The sequence below is a fragment of the Carassius carassius genome, chromosome 5 (assembly GCF_963082965.1).
Source record: "Carassius carassius chromosome 5, fCarCar2.1, whole genome shotgun sequence".
Classification (NCBI taxonomy): domain Eukaryota; kingdom Metazoa; phylum Chordata; class Actinopteri; order Cypriniformes; family Cyprinidae; genus Carassius; species Carassius carassius.
The window spans coordinates 1911799-1928517 of NC_081759.1; the positions used below are offsets into that span (position 1 = coordinate 1911799).

The window sequence follows — 16719 nt, forward strand, 5'->3', positions numbered from 1 at the left end:
AGTTTTTATGCTTTACACTATGTCTCTGGATATTTATGAAAGAAAATCAGTGTGGTAAGAGGACTTCATGTCATGTGTCTTACTGACATACAAATAGTAACTGTGTGTACTGTAATATTAGAATGATATATTATAAATATAAAATATAATATATTTTTGGTTTAAACAGCAAAAGGTACCACTTGTGTCAAATCAAATTGCACATTTGCAATGCAAAATAAACAGAGCACGTACGATCGGCCTCCATTAAAGACCGGTGGCTGTGCCGAGAGGCCTATTCTCCTTGAATAAAACATTTCCACCATCATCATGTCTGATCTTGTTTTGCTTAGCCTGTGATCCGCCGACCGGCCCAGAAAAGCCAGTCAAATTTGGGTAGTGCCGCTCGCCAACCTGTGGCCTGGAGAAACAACATGCTTAGGAAGATCAAATGGGATGGGAGATGTGTAATTACTGGTGGTTATGAAAACTGGCTGTCATCCTTAACGCAGTGAATTCAGAGCCGCCCGAGGACAGCCGAGGCAGACACGCCTGGAAAAGCAGCAGTTCAGCACACTTAACTAGAGAGGAGGGCTATTGCTTCACCTCGCTCAGTTCAGGGTTTAAAACAGAGGCAAATGAACCCGGGCGATATATAGATTCAATGTTCACCATGCATTTGACTAGAAATATAACTGCGAACATCATAACAATTTAAGATTGATTCGTTTCCGGGAATCAGTTCAAACTCAAATGAATTCAGAACTTGATTTAACCTTTTGTTAGCATCACCACTACATGAAGAATTTTCTATTTATTAAAAGACAAAAAGTTAATAGTTATTATTCTTCCTTCTGTTAATTTTGTGAAAATAGCTGTGGAAAAGCTATTTTCATTTTATTTTCAAAGCAAATACATATAAATTTCAAGACATTTAATAAAAGATAAATAGAATAAAAGTATATAATTTTAGAAAGAAAAATGCATATCTAGACAAAATTTTGTACATATTATTCCATGTGTTTTGTTTTTTTATTAATCTAGATTTTTATTGTCTTTTACATAGGCTATTTTTAATATTCTGATCTTAAATAGCAATAATGGGGAAAAAAACAGGTATGAAAGATTTTTATTAAAACAAAAAAAAGGAAAAACAATTTCTTGTCATGTTAAACATTTTGAATTTAAAAAGCTACAATGGACAAAATAAAAATAACATGCAAAACATGCCTTGAATATTTTAACTGGATTTGTATTGTATTTTACTTCTTTTATTGAACATTTTGGATTTAAATGGCAACCGTGGACACAATTTCAAAGCAAATACATATAAATATCCAAATAACAAATATTGTTAAAAGGGCCAAATATAGAGAAATAATTATTGAAGCTTTTTCGCCCAGCTCTAGTGCACTCCATAATTCGATGCAGAGCATACAAACGCGCTATACAGCAGATCACTCGATATCTTTCTTCCCAGAAGCAGATAAAAGCCGTAAGGTTGAATTCATGTTGTCTGGCCAAAGGAAAAGGTGAGGGAAGAAAAGATAGCAACTTCCCCCTACCCCCACCGTCTTCTATCACTTTGTCCCCTAGAGGAAAGGAACAATATGCAGGAGGACAATGCGCCAAAGCAAGCCAGGCCTGTTGCAACAGGTTGGCGCTGCAACAAAAAGCATCGGTCTGTGCGACACGCTCTCTGTAAGCAAGAGACTGATACACTTCTGTAAATCAGACTCACATGAATGAATTATCTTTCCGATAATTAGCTATACTCATAGAAGCAGATGTTTCTTAACCAATGCAAAGCACTTTCTCAAGAAGAACCTTTAGTAACTTGACAGAACACCCTTCACAGGGCTTGAACCTTAGACCTTTGAGTTACAAACCCACAATGTTCTGATGCATGGGCTTGCAATTACAAATTACATTCTGCATGTAGATACTAGTTACCGGCGGCATGAATAAGACCTCAAAATGTTTGTGATTTTGATAAAACAACCTAGACAAACTCTCAGGGCTTAGAGAGACCAGAATATCACAGACAATTGAGGGTGGACTTTCTTCACTTAAAAATAGTAAGAAACCACTTAGCAACCATCCACAACACAGCACTTTCTTTAGATGAAGCAAAAATCTAGTTGCAACTTGCAACAGAACAGAGGGGCAAAATGTGTTTTGCCAATAAAATACAACTCCAGAAACACCTTTCTGCATCTGTGTCTAATGAAGCAATCATCTTGTAATGCGAACTGCTGTCAAATTCAAAGGCAGCCTCATTGAGATGATAACAAATACACATCACACTAACAAGAAAACGGTTTTAGTTTATTTCTATGATGCAGAAACTCTTTCCTACAGGGATAAAGGCTTTCAAGATCCATTTACAGTGAATGCATCCCCTCTGACTTGATCTAGATGGCTCTCGTAGAGAATCGCAGAACTCCTAGCCTTCAAACCTGAACATCTGTCAGTATGGCCTCAGAGAACCGAACTAACACTTTACACGTTTTGATGTCAATGTCTGCCAGTTAAAGCCTCCAAGAGTGAAGATGCATGAGTTACACAGCTGTATTCTCTTCAGATCCAACGTCATTACCAACACTCTAAAAAAGGGGGGTTTGCAGCAATGCAACAGAACCTCCATTTCAAGAATCTTTCAGTTTTTCCAGCATAAAGAACATTTTAATAATTTTTGTGGAATGGAAAATTCCATGAAGATGCCAACAAAAACCATCAGTCCAATGCATGACTGAAAAAAAAAAACCTGAAAACATCTTCCAGCTCTTACCTGCATCAGTTTCCCTTCAGCATAGCCTGTGCTGCCCCCAGCGAACACCCCTTCTAGGGTGATGGGCCTGCTGGTGGGCTCCTGCTTCAGCAGAGACACCTTGATCATGGCTCGGGGTGCGGAGCGCTCGGACTCCACAGCAGCAGCTAGTTCCAGGCCTGTGTGGCCCAGAGCCACCTGCGAGGCAGCCATGAGCAGCCAAGGCCAGAGCCCGGCCAGTCGCCGCACAGGGACCCTCATTGTCCTGGCTGCAGCGGCGGGCCCCAGCCATACATTATGCGCTATCCGTCCAATCAGAGCTCAGATAAAAGACAGGAGAATCCTTAGAGGTCACTGAAACTGTCCAAAAACCGGGTGTCTTTTGAAGTGGATAGTTTTAGAAGCTCTGCGGGATTGAGATTTGAAATAAAAGAATATCACAAGCAATTCAATGGAACTTTAGTCGGAGACTGGCCCGTATCACTGACAGAAGATGACAGACAGAGTGACAGGGTGATTGACAGCGGACAGACTCCTGGCGCGAGCATTGATTTGAACGACAAAAAAAAAAAAAAGAGTTTAATGTGATCTCCTAAAGGTCGGATCAATAATATTAGCTACAGATTCCCCATGTGGATTCCCGCGCGTCGTGATTGAGAACGTGACGTCATAATGGCTCCATTATTGTGCGGTGCGCCGCGTCCACTTCAAAGGATTCCAAACATTCCAGAATGTAGCAGGTTGTAGCAGAATCACCGTATCCTTCAGTGCAACAATGTCTCAGTTATTCCACTCTGATCAAACACGCATCACGCATCACGATCCCACAGTGAACGCCTGGAAACGTTTCCCATGAGGTCCAACATAATATTATCCAGATAAAACAAGAGCTTTGCGGGAGCGATCGAAGACACTGTCAGGAGAGCCTTTTCTAAACACTCGTTACCATGTTCCTAAATGAATTAAAACTTCACAAACATGTTCGACTCCGATTAAATTTCCACAGATCCATGTCGAGAAATCCGGACACTTCAAGTGTAGAATCCGCACGCGCTGTCCCGAAGCCTCAGTGCTGTTGATCCGGACAGCAGAATGCTGGAAAAGTTTAAAGTTGAGACTGAACGCGAGCGCGAGCGAGCGTGCGTGCGTGTGTGTGTACCTGCTGACTGTCAGCGAGGGTGGAGCAGAATTTATCCGACCCATTAAACGCGTACACACACACACACTCACTCACTCACACTGCGCCCTCTAGCCGACATCACTGGAGAAAAATCAAAATTACAGAACGATGCTGGATGACAAAACTGATTTTTAAATGTGAATATAATCATCAGTATAACAACTTTAAGCTTCATAATTACGGGAACAGATGTTAATGGGAACAGATTTGAAGAAATGAAGCATTCCCATCAGTGTCTTACCAATGGATGCTTTGCAGTGAATGGGTGCCGTCAGAATGAGAGTCCAAACAGCTGATAAAAACATCACAATAATCCACAGCACTCCAGTCCATCTGTTAACATCTTGATAAACCATAAGCTGCGTGTTTTTAAAAATCAAATCCATCATTAAGACATGTTTAACTTCAGACCTTTGCTTCCAAATAAAACCGAGTGCATAGTCCATAATAACCCTTCATCAAGAGAAGGTGAATACATTTTCTGCAAATTTAGATTTTTGAATGAACTACTCCTTTAAAATAAAACAAAAAATAATGTTGAAAAATAGTATTTTGGATTTGCCTTTTTAGGGATGTTGATTTCAGGCAAACAGAAAGAATTAAATGGAAGATTCATTTACAGCAGTGTATTTGAGTGACTATAATTTGTTGGGCCAAAAATGTTAATTAAACTAAATATTAGAGTAACATACTTTAACTGCAAAATCTACTTATATTGTCTCCTAACTTAATGGTATACTTAACTTTTATTCAAATTATAATTTATTTATTTATTTACTTTTAAATAAAGTCCTTAAAGGGTTAGTTCCCCCAAAATTGAAAATTATGTCATTAATATCTCACCCTCATGTTGTTTCAAACCTGTGAGACCTCCGTTCATCTTTGGAACACAGTTTAAGATATTTTAGATTTAGTCCGAGAGCTCTCAGTCCCTCCATTGAAGCTGTGTGTACGGTATACTGTCCATGTCCAGAAAGGTAAGAAAAACATCATCAAAGTAGTCCATGTGACATCAGAGGGTCAGTTAGAATTTGTTGAAGCATCGAAAATACATATTGGTCCAAAACTAGCAAAAACTACGACTTTATTCCGCATTGTCTTCTCTTCCGTGTCTGTTGTGAGAGAGTTCAAAACACAGCAGTTTAGTGATATCCGGTTCACGAACGAATCATTCGATGTAACTGGATCTTTTTGAACCAGTTCACCAAATCAAACTGAATCGTTTTAAATGGTTCGCGTCTCCAATAAGCATTAATCCACAGATTACTCCCTCTGAGTTCAAACAAACCAATATCCCGGAGTAATTCATTTACTCAAACAGTACACTGACTGAACTGCTGTGAAAAGAGAACTGAAGATGAACACCGAGCCAGATAATGAACAAAAGATTGAAAAGATTGAAATTAGGATTTATACTGGACATTTATTCATGACTTGAGCTGGTTTATAATATAATAAATAATATAACAAATGTAATTATCTGAGCAGTCAAAATAACATAAAACAAACAGCACATTCAGTCTTTATCACTTGCTTTGCATTTATTCAAATTCAGAAAAGCTGAAAACAAATCAGTTCATTCAATGCTATTAAAATCTGACTTTCACTCTTGTGCTACATTTAAAATATATATATATATATATACTGATGCTTATGAATACTGAAATATATAGGATATAAGATAAATAATATAAAAATAAATAAGATAAATAATATCACATTCACTGTAGATATTTAAAGTGTGTATATTTAGCATAAATACCATTAAAGGCAGAAACTCTGTGAGAAAACAACTAAAATAAAATAAAAATAAATGGCAAGCAATATTAAATTAAAACTTCTACAAGTCTCCAAAAGTTTCAGTATTTTTAAAATATTGTAAATAAATTATATAATTAATAATAATACTTAAGTTAATAATTAAATAATTAATAGCTTTGTGATGCTTGTTATCTGCATATGCTGATGAATCCTGCCAGTCATCTGTGGATCATAACAACCATAAAGTCACAAAAAGTTGAATGATTATGCAAAAACCTCATTCAAAGGTGTGATATAATCTGAAACTGTCCTACCTAGAATAGCTGTAGAGTCTTGCTCTGCTGTCAGTTTCTAAAGCTTTCCTGAGTCCCTTTCTGATCTGTAGAAGCCTGATTACAGAGTATTACAGAGTTATAGCATCGATCCATGAAGGCTAAGTTTTAATTTAAGTAGTCTTTATAGTTTGTGATACTGTATTTTTTGGTACGGTAAAACAACATACACTTAAAGAACAACTAAGACGATACCAGCGGCTTTTGACCTTTTCTGAGGTCTCCAGGGATGCTGAATCATCTTCTTTGAGTTGGCTGGCTCCTTGCTTCTCAGCATCATGTCCCTCAGACTCCAGTTTGATGTACTGAGCTCCCACACTGCAGGCCGTGGCAGAGGGACGCTGGTCTCTCACAGGACTGGATGCCGCAGTCTGAGGACTGGCAGGTTCAGGTTTAGAGGCAGCAGGTAGAGTATAGAGAGACGGGCTGGAGGTGTGCTGGCCGTTCACAGGGGTGCCCACTCGGACTACGTGGACATTGGGCAAGTCCTGGAACTCATCCACCATCTGGAACACCCTGTCAAGGTTCACGTCGCCCCGCTGAGACTCAGGTGTAATGTGTGCAGGCCAGTTTGCTGTTTGGATGCTGTTGTGATGGTGGCTCACTGAATAGTTTTGCTAGAGTAATGAGAATAAATATCTTTAAAGTGTTGTTACACTGTTTTCCTAATTAATGTTGTTCAGTTGCTCTGAAGCAATGTATTTTGTTAAAAGTGCCATATAAATAAAGGTGACTTGACTTGTTGTTGTATTATTAAATATCTACATATTCCAAAGAAATAAGGCAACAGAATAAAAATACTTTTTATTTTGTCTTTTGAATTTATATATATTGAGCTTTTTGAATATATATATATATATATATATATATATATATATATATATATATATATACAGGTACATCTCAACAAATTAGAATATGGTGACATGGCAATCAGCTAATCAACTCAAAACAGCTGCAAAGGTTTCCTGAGCCTTCAAAATGGTCTCTCAGTTTAGTTCACTAGGCTATACAATCATGGGGAAGACTGCTGATCTGACAGTTGTCCAGAAGACAATCATTAACATCCTTCACAAGAAAGGGAAAGCCACAAACATTCATTGCCAAAGAAGAACAAAGAACACTTCACAGAGTGCTGTATCCAAGCATGTTAACAGAAAATTGAGTGGAAGGAAAAAGTGTGGAAGAAAAAGATGCACAATAACCTGAGAGAACCACAGCCTTATGAGGATTGTCAAGAAAAATGATTCAAGAATTTGAGTGAACTTCGAAAGGAATGGACTGAGGCTGGGGTCAAGGCATCAAGAGCCACCACACACAGACATGTCGAGGAATTTACTGAACCACAGACAACGTCAGAGGCGTCTTACGTGGGCTAAGGAGAAGAAGAAATGGACTGTTGCCCAGTGGTCCAACGTCCTCTTTTCAGATGAGAGCAAGCTTTGTATTTCATTTGGAAACCAAGGTCCTAGAGTCTGGAGGAAGGGTGGAGAAGCTCATAGCCAGAGTTGCTTGAAGTCCAGTGTTAAGTTTCCACAGTCTGTGATGATTTGGGGGCAATGTCATCTGCTGGTGTTGGTCCAATGTGTTTTTTGAAAACCAAAGTCACTGCACGCGTTTACCAAGAAATTTTGAAGCACTTCATGCTTTCTTCTGCTGACCAGCTTTTTGAAGATGCTGATTTCATTTTCCAGCAGGATTTGGCACCTGCCCACACTGCCAAAAGCACCAAAAGTTGGTTAAATGACCATGGTGTTGGTGTGCTTGACTGGCCAGCAAACTCACCAGACCTGAACCCTAGAGAGAATCTATGGGCTATTGTCAAGAGGAAGATGAGAAACAAGAGACCAAACAATGCAGAAGAGCTGAAGGCAACTGTCAAAGAAACCTGGGCTTCCAGACCACCTCAGCAGTGCCACAAACTGATCACCTCCACGCCACGCTGAATTGAGACAGTAATTAAAGCAAAAGGAGCCTCTACCAAGTATGGAGTTCATGTACAGTAAATGAACATACTTTCCAGAAGTCCAACAAAAAATGTTGTTTTTATTGGTTTTATGAAGTATTCTAATTTGTTGAGATCTTGAATTGGTGGGTTTTTGTTAAATGTGACCCAAAATCACCACAATTAAAAGAACCAAAGACTTAAACTACTTCAGTCTGTGTGCACTGAATTGATTTAATACACGAGTTTCACAATTTGAGTTGAATTACTAAAATGAACTTTTCCTCGACATTCTAATTTACTGAGAAGCACCTGTATATAATAAGCTCCTTGATGATTAGCTTTGTTCCTCTTTTGTAACTTGCTATGGACAAAAATCTATCTATCTATCTATCTATCTATCTATCTATCTATCTATCTATCTATCTATCTATCTATCTATCTATCTATCTATCTATCTATCTATCTATCTATCTATCTATCTATCTATCTATCTATCTATCTATCCAGTATATAGAGCAACAAAACTAACTAAAATCATGGACATAGTTAAGCTTTATTTGTATTTTTATATTTTCTTTACTATATATATATACACACACACACACACACACACACACACACACACACACACACACACACACACACAACATGTGTTCAGGTTTGTGGGATTCATTCAAAAAAAGCATATGCAACATCTGAACTGTGTGATGTTTCTCACCTGGTAATAAGCATAATGTGAATATGGTAGAGCTGTTTGATCTGCACCTGCTCGATCTGCTTCAATAAAACCAGCAGTGCAACACTGACAGACTACTGAGAGCAAGACAAATAAACAAATGTTGAACAAAACGTTCATAAGCAAATAGAAAGGCAACAGTAACAGTTTTGTCTCAGAAGTTTCTCCTGAAATTAGGAGGATGTTGCTATCTCTGCAAATCTGAGCACACTGTAGAGATCTCTTCTCAAAGTAAGTCCTTTTCCTGTGGAAAATACTGTAATACACTAAAAACACTATTTGCAACATTTGTAACAATGGCTTTATTTAACAAATGTATCTAATGCCCTGTAGGACAAAGTAAGTCAGTACCTGGTGAGTAAAATCCAGGAGGATAGGACAGCTGATGAGGAATATATTTAGGCTCCTGTGGAAACAGAGGACCAGGGCCGGACTGGATCCTGTGAGGAGTGTTGTACGGATTCAGGCGGATTACAGATACCGGGATGCCTTTGTTAGAGTAGAAGGGAGGCACATCACTGTAAGGAACGATCCAGGAGCGCGGAGGGATTGGGCTTCGGTCCGACCCCATCTGCTGATGGGACACAGAACCAAAGTGCTGATTTGGCTCTGCAAAACCTGAGAAGCAAGTATAAATGAGCTTTTGAGAAGCTTATAGATCATTAAAAGATTTTAAAAGCTACAAAAAAGCCAGTTTTTTTGGGTGACGTTCTGTCTTCCTAAGACAGTCTAGAAGTGTGCATGTCAAATCCTGATTTTTATAATGAACTAAGCAAAACTGCTGAACTTGACGTGTATTACTGTAAAAAAGGGGGAATTGACTTAAAAGCTCTTTTGGTGTTACATGGAGAAAAAAAACAACAACCCCAGATAAAAATAACTATTAATAATAAAACTTAAGTGTTCACTATATCAATTGTCTTCAGACCCAATTAAATCCTTTTGAATTATAAACGTACTAAATCATTTTCTCTAAAGACTGACATTTAAATAGATATTTGTGATCCTGGAGCACAAAACCAGTCAAAAGGGTCAATTTTATAAAATTGTGATTTATACATCATCCGAAAGCTGAATAAATAATATTTCCATTGATGCTTGTTATGAGGACAATATTTGGCCGAGATACATCTATTTGAAAATCTGGAATCTGAGGGTGAAAAAAATAAAAATAAAATAGATAAATATTGAGAAAATCACCTTTAAAGTTGTCCAAATGAAGTCCTTAGCAATGCATATTACTAATCAAAAATTATTTTTTCTTTTTACAGTAGGAAACTTACAAAATATCTTCATGGAACATGATCATTGTTTAATATCCTAAGGAATTTTGTCATAAAAGACAAATAATATTTCCAGATGAACACTTACTGGACTGAAGCAGCTGAGCTTTACTTAATTATTCATTTTTAGAAAAAAAATCAGTGAGTAGCCTATCAAATAATGATCATCATGCTTTTGAGGAACGTTTATTTCTTTACCTCTCAATCATCGTTGGCTTGCACTACATTATATGTTTGGATCATTTAAATCTCATCTACCTAAGACATATGATTTGAGTGAAGACTGATATCTGTATTATTTTATATAAGCATCTGCTGTAATGCACAAATCTCATTGATGTAAATTTGACGTACACGTGTCTTTTTGAGGACAGCTGTTATATGCATACACTGTTCAATCTAGCATATGAGAGTTAAACTGGCCTCTCTTTGCATCAGTGGTGTTGTGTTGAGCCTGCTGATGGTTTCTGCGCGGAGGGCGACAGGTCACCTCCTCTCCGGCCTGCATCTTGGCCTTGTTACTGATGGTCAGCCTCTTCATGTGGACCAGAAGCTCTGGCTGACCCTGTTTGAAGAAGGGACTGTGGAAGTGGTGCAGGTTTCGGCGTCTGTCCTTGAAGGACCGGTCGTAAACCTTCCGGAAACCGTAGAGGTTGAGCTGGCGGATGAAGCTGGTGAAGTTAGTGGTCTTGAACAGTTTAGCGTCTTGTTTGACCGGTGACAGCAGCTCGTCCTCGAACCGCTGCTGGTCCACCATCACACTCTCTCCATTTGGGCTCCAGAAGACCGAGTCATTTTGGGGATCGTTTATCAAACGCCACAACTTAGCCGGAAAGTTATTGTAGTTTACATGGACTCTGAGAAGAGAATTGTCAAACTCCACATCCATCATGAACAAATCAAATCATCAACCATTTAATGACCTGCAGATGATGGAAATGACATAAACATCACTTAAAGTCAATATAAACATTCAAAAACAATTATTTCTTTTTTAAACAAGTAATTAATTCGTAGTTAAATTGAACAGATCGTTAGAAATATTCAATAAATATAAAAGTTGTGATCGTAATACAACACAATACATGTATATCATCAAAATCTATTAATCTTTGTTAATGAAATTAATTAATGTGTTTTTACGTGTCTTTGTATTTACCATCGTCTACCGCAGCCGTTACTGGAACCGTTATGCGCGTTCACATATAGAACACATTCAAATCGCATCAGAATGATGCTCACGTGACCTATCAGCTCTCAGTTTAAAAACGTCAATTTTGAAACGTCATGGAGTATTCAAAAAAACATTATAGAATTGTTAGGCTTTGGGCTTTATTCATTACATAATTTCCATTTCATTACGAAACTCTTATATTGCACAGTTCATTTACATTCACTCTCTAAAATTTCTTTAGAATAAATTTAGTTTTCAAAATATTTTGAACTGTCATGGAATATTTAGGGGGGGGCAACATTATGGAATTAATAGGCTCCGTGTTTCTGTTAATTCGATCATTCCATTATGAAACTCTTATTTTGTGATTTGTTCTGTATGTAGTAGGTAATGGAGCGCACTAGTCACGAACCACAATTCCTACAGATTAATCATCTTAATGCAACTTAACGACAGAATTTAAATAAACTAATATTTCACACAATTATGTGTTAAATAAAATAAATAATAATAAAAAAATTCATATCACGGACGACTGGCGCGTATAAGTGACGTCATTAAGCGGCGCCGACTGCGCGGTTCTGGCTAACGCTAACAGCTCGTCGAAACAGTCAGTGTTTCTTATCACATATTGTTGTTTTTTGGTGTTTATTTTCAAGTATATTGTATCAAAGCAACAGGAATGTCTCTGGAGACTGTCCCGAAAGATCTGCGTCATTTGAGAGCGTGTCTGCTGTGCTCTCTTGTCAAGGTAAACGACGTTTTTAATCAAAACAGATGCTTTCATCGTTAACATATTTAGATACTCAGAGCAGACAAATATAGCACAATGTTAAGTTGGCATACAGCTCTATAGACAGTCTTTCTCTATCGTATCACAAAAATGTTTTCGGACATAGAAATACCTTGTTATGAATCTGAATGAATAACAATGATTCAATAACACAGACACATACACACACACACACACACACATCTGAAAAAAATCATTCTATTTCTAACATATATACAGTCAGTGTACATCATATTTTAAGATGCAGTTGTAGGCATTACAGTTACAACCTTATAAAACTGTAACATAGTTAGTTTACTGTGGTAAATATTTGTAAGGTAAATACTTGGGAATCTGTGTGACTGATATGATCTCTCATCTCCTCTGGTTTCAGACCATTGATCAGTTCGAGTACGACGGATGTGATAACTGTGAATCATACCTGCAGATGAAGGGCAATCGAGAGATGGTCTATGAATGCACAAGCTCTTCTTTTGATGGGTGTGTAGTTAAAAAGAGAAATCCCTCAGATCATAATCCACTCGACATGAGACATGTATGGCTCGCTCACTTTCTAACAAAAACAGAAATACTAGACAGAGCTGTTCTTCACACTTAAAAAGCACCATTACATAGCGTTTAGGATGAGAATTACACTGGTTCTCAAAGTTAGGTGTGTCAGAACTCGTGGAATATTCATTTTGAGTCAAGTATTTCTTTAAAAAACACATGCATTGATGTTGGATTTCATTTGAGCTCTGATGTGTCTTCATTATAGAGTCATTGCTATGATGAGCTCTGAGGACAGTTGGGTGGCAAAATGGCAAAGAATCGGTGAGTGTTTGAGTGCACTTCACCTGTGAGGTGTTCAGAAGCAGTCAGCTGGAGTTTCTTTGCCCACCTTATACATTTACTTATTTATTTTCTCAGGTAACTTCAAGCCAGGCGTGTATGCAGTGACGGTAACGGGTCGGTTACCTCCAGGTTAGTGTCTGATTTTGACTGTAAGTGAAGGATGTGGTGTATTTTCGGAGGTTGATGTTGTGTTGTGTGTCTCAGGTGTGGTGCGAGAGCTGAAGAGCAGAGGAGTTATCTACAGATCCAGAGACACGGCTGTTAAAACATAAGAAAAGCACTTCATCAATCAAACCAGCTGTTCAGTGACTGGGGTTCTGTTATTTCATTTAATGTCTTATGATTTTCTCTTTTGATTTACACTTTTTGGGAATTTGGATTGATAATGGTTTGATTATGAATAAATGATTGATGTGATTATTCCATGTTAATGATTTAAACATGAATAAAAGAGCGTTTTGTTTCTGCTCAGCCTGATTTTGTTGTGGTCAGTAGGGTTTCTACAGTTAAAAAGGTCTTACAAAGTCTTTTTTCACCCTTCCACAAATGAAGGCATTTTCAAAATATTAAATCAGAGACTTCATTTAATTAAATGTTTATGTTCCACAGTGTTTCTGTTTGTTTTTTATGATACAAATGTCTAAACATCCCTAGATCAAAATATATTAGTTGTGAAAGAAAAATAATGATATGAGTTGTTTTCTGAGAAACTGAACAAAAGTGAGCTTGTTCAGAAAAGGAAAACCAATATCTGTGAAATAACCCCGCTGGCAGATATTTGTTCTCATTGTAATCATAAACACTTAATTTTTATTTCTCAGTAAACAAGACTTGTCAATTTGCTTTTCAAGTAAATGTATTTACGATTTATGAATCTTTAGACATTTTCTGATGAAGAACATCTCTTTTATTTTTTGTGGTGTGATCAGAAGTTACAGTAAACTTTATTTCCATATTCTAGTGTTTGGAAGCAGAACTATAGAGGAACTATTCAAACCTTAAGCTTGTGTTACTGTCAAATATTTAAAAGGGATTGGAGAGCTTGTATAAAACCAGCAGGAAGCCTGTGTAATTGTGAGAGGACACCATGAGAGGACGCTGTCGCTCCTCAAACTGACTCTGACTTGAGAAACAGACAAGAGTCTGTTAAAGAGATTTATTAATAGGGTTTACTAGCAGCCATGGTTAGGGTTCTACACACAAATAAAGAAGTGAAGTCTGCACACTCAAAACTACTGCTCCAGAGGAATTTAATCAAGCAACGTTTCGACCTTCAGGTCTTCATCAGGCACAATATCAATGTAAAGTTTTTCAGTGTGCAGACTTCACTTCTTTATTTGTCTATATCGTTCAGTTGTCTTGCACCTGTGTCCTATTTGGATGTTTGGGATGTGCACACCATTTTTGTATTATTGAGTCTTTAGTGATCTAAACACCCCACTAACTCCTGTCAAATGTCGAAATAATACTTATGCTGTACTACCAAATATTGGATTCAATGGTTTTATCAACTTTTCAAAATACTGAATTCAAGATTTAGAGCATTATGAGACTTGACACGGCAAAGGAAAATCAAATCAGGTAAAGGACTTTCAGTACAGCGAGGGTTAAAGCTGATAAATGGCTGAAATACTCCTCATGAACTGAGTAAATGTAAGTGAACAAGATTAAATAGATCTGAATAACTAAACATTTACTGTCATTATACAGACCTTTTCAAAGAATGCTGGCAAGTTCAGACCCCCCCCCCCCCCCTCTTTCCATGCAGTGTTCAAAATTATGATTATTGGCATGGAATGAGTAATACCTTAAACAATTTCTCAGTTTTTCAAATATTTAGATTGAAATGTATATATATATATATATAATTTTAAACAGAATTATCTTTTGTTAAGGAATTCATTTTGGCAGGTCCACCTGAAAAAATCAGATAAGGTATACTTATTTATTACTGTGATATCCACAAAGAATTGGTGAAAGTGCAAGCAGATGGGACATAAGTGCTTATGTATATTAAAGCATAAATGCATTGTTGTGTCTGTAGGAAATTGTTATCTAATGCAACAAAGTGTCACTGTTCATCATTTGCATCATAAATACTGCTACTGCAACGAATATGAGCTTTTTGAAAGTTTCTTTTTTCGATATCGATGTGGGAAGCATGGCGGGTGGGCCGGATTTTTCCATGTTTGAGAAAAACACTTCAGATCTCCACCTCTGTCACGTTTCAGAGGGAAACATCACCTCCTTCACACGAGCAAACAACAGTTACTGACTCACAAATGAGTCTTCACAGTCATCTCAGTCGTTTCACGCTGTCTGAGAAATGCTGCACTCACAAACTTCTTACCAGAAGCATTTTTCATGGTACATTTCTTGATGTTACATGATGTTAAACACACACTTAAGTCACACCTCAAATGTCTGAATGTTACTGCATTAGATCACAAAATATCAAACCAAGAAAACACAAGCACACCATTCAAACAAACCATTTGACAAGAGATGGGAAAACATCATTTTAGCGTTTGAGTGATATTTCATATCTAATCTAGAGCGATTGTAGTAAACACATATCACTGTACAAGTGACACTAGCAGCAGACAGGAAGAGGTTTGTTTAAACGGAGTAAAAATTCTAACTGGAGCTTTAAATGTTAGATGCTTGAGACAGACAACAGTCTGAAAAAGGACTAAATGTCATTTTGAATGTCACCTACGTAACATGAGGCATGAACCCTGGTGAGTGTGACTGTAGCTGGGCCTGAATGAATCATAGTAATTCTGTAAGTGATGGGGATCTGTACGGGTTTGACACACGGCCAGTCACAGACCTGCACCACTGCGCTTATCACAACGTTTGATCAAGGTCATTATGAACTGACATGCAAAGCTGAATCAGACATTGCATTTCAAGAGGGATCTTACTAATGTGCCTAATGATTTCAGAGCTCATTTACATAGATGGAGGTTTGAGTTCAAAAAATGTATGTGAATATGTTTCAACATTTGTATGTATATTTTAATGACATTTTAAGGTCCCACTTTATATTAAGTGTCCCTAATGCCAGTGTACTTACAACAAACAAACAAGCTCTGTTTTTATGCTGTTGCACCCACCTCAGAACTGATCTCATGTCAGTGAGTTATGATGAGGTTCATATACAAATGAAGAAGAGAAAGTGACTTAAAATGTAGTAAATGAAACTTATGAGTGAAAGTACAACTTCTCATTAGAACACAGACAGAAATAACGTCAGTGCTCTCAAGAGAAATGACAGACTGAATTAATGCAAAAATGAATGAATGAATAAAAAAAAAAATCATTAAAGATACTTCAAATCAATGATTTGGGTTCTTTAAAACACTAAAGCAGATGCTTTTCAAAAGAACTAGAAAATTATTTATAGAATTTATGAAGGTTCTTATATTAGAAACACTTTTGTATTTTAAGATCTCGTTTAGATTTGGGCGCGAAAGCGGGTGATCTCGTCTCCCCTCCTCAGTTTTGAGTTCTGTTGGGTTTAACCACAGATACATAACAGCGGCTCACTATGTAGGCTGTATTTGTGCACTTCAAAGTGTTTCGGGTTTGCACCCGAGTTTACGCCCTAAAACATGGTGCAAAAACACACCCACTCAGTAAAAGATCCAGTTCAAAACCAGCAAGTCAGCCTACGACCGAAAACCATTTACATACAGCTCACATATAGTACAAAATCCTAATTAAGCAGACTGAATTCTGGCTTAAATACAATTAATTTAAACCCCTTGTCTTCATGGCCGCATGCTCTTCATTTCTTATGTTTAATTTGTGTGCACATACTGTAGTAACAAGCTACTAGAACTTGTTTTTATCATTCAAAAGCTAACTGAAACTAGCTCAAGCATGAAAATCCTCTTGATACACTAAAATGAGTTAAAAAACAA

General features: G+C 37.3%; 3 protein-coding genes across 7 annotated transcripts in view; 1 reads left to right on the forward strand and 2 right to left on the reverse strand.

The window, feature by feature from the left end:
- Positions 1–3889, reverse strand: part of LOC132140574 (E3 ubiquitin-protein ligase RNF43-like) — a 77596-nt gene extending 73707 nt beyond the window's left edge. For both annotated transcript variants that reach the window (XM_059549384.1, XM_059549383.1), the window contains exon 1: positions 2771–3889. In XM_059549384.1, the coding sequence (XP_059405367.1) occupies positions 2771–3010 (240 nt within the window). In that variant the 5' untranslated portion in view covers positions 3011–3889. The remainder of the gene's footprint in view (positions 1–2770) is intronic.
- Positions 3890–5452: 1563 nt separating this feature from the next.
- On the reverse strand, positions 5453–11253 carry hsf5 (heat shock transcription factor family member 5). Of its 4 annotated transcripts, none has more exons than XM_059549025.1 (8): positions 11149–11253; positions 10413–10912; positions 9058–9324; positions 8689–8780; positions 6363–6639; positions 6218–6332; positions 6005–6079; positions 5453–5912 (listed from the first exon to the last, which is right to left on the reverse strand). In XM_059549025.1, exons 2-8 carry the CDS (start codon positions 10879–10881, stop codon positions 5909–5911), a joined length of 1299 nt encoding a protein of 432 aa, XP_059405008.1. In that variant the 5' UTR covers positions 10882–10912; positions 11149–11253; the 3' UTR covers positions 5453–5908. The 4 variants fall into 4 exon arrangements, with proteins under 4 accessions (XP_059405008.1, XP_059405010.1, XP_059405007.1 ...); XM_059549027.1 differs by having other exon boundaries at positions 6232–6332; positions 8689–8783; XM_059549024.1 differs by having other exon boundaries at positions 8689–8783.
- A 459-nt stretch (positions 11254–11712) lies between these two features.
- On the forward strand, positions 11713–13261 carry supt4h1 (SPT4 homolog, DSIF elongation factor subunit). Its single transcript, XM_059549029.1, has 5 exons — positions 11713–11914; positions 12330–12436; positions 12714–12769; positions 12866–12919; positions 12995–13261. The coding sequence occupies exons 1-5, from the start codon at positions 11846–11848 to the stop codon at positions 13060–13062; spliced, it is 354 nt and encodes a 117-aa protein (XP_059405012.1). The 5' UTR covers positions 11713–11845; the 3' UTR covers positions 13063–13261.
- Positions 13262–16719: the final 3458 nt, after the last annotated feature.

Excerpts from the sequence above, each read along its gene's own strand:
- supt4h1 (XM_059549029.1), top strand. The coding sequence starts at position 11,846 with ATGTCTCTGGAGACTGTCCCGAAAGATCTGCGTCATTTGAGAGCGTGT. Across the intron at positions 11,915-12,329 it reads TGCTGTGCTCTCTTGTCAAG|ACCATTGATCAGTTCGAGTA; the intron begins GTAAACGACGTT and ends CTCTGGTTTCAG. Across the intron at positions 12,437-12,713 it reads ACAAGCTCTTCTTTTGATGG|AGTCATTGCTATGATGAGCT; the intron begins GTGTGTAGTTAA and ends TCTTCATTATAG.
- hsf5 (XM_059549024.1), bottom strand. The coding sequence starts at position 10,881 with ATGATGGATGTGGAGTTTGACAATTCTCTTCTCAGAGTCCATGTAAAC. Across the intron at positions 6,333-6,362 it reads CAGTCCTGTGAGAGACCAGC|CTCAGTACATCAAACTGGAG; the intron begins GTCCCTCTGCCA and ends GCAGTGTGGGAG. Across the intron at positions 6,080-6,217 it reads GAAAAGGTCAAAAGCCGCTG|GCTTCTACAGATCAGAAAGG; the intron begins GTATCGTCTTAG and ends CTCTGTAATCAG.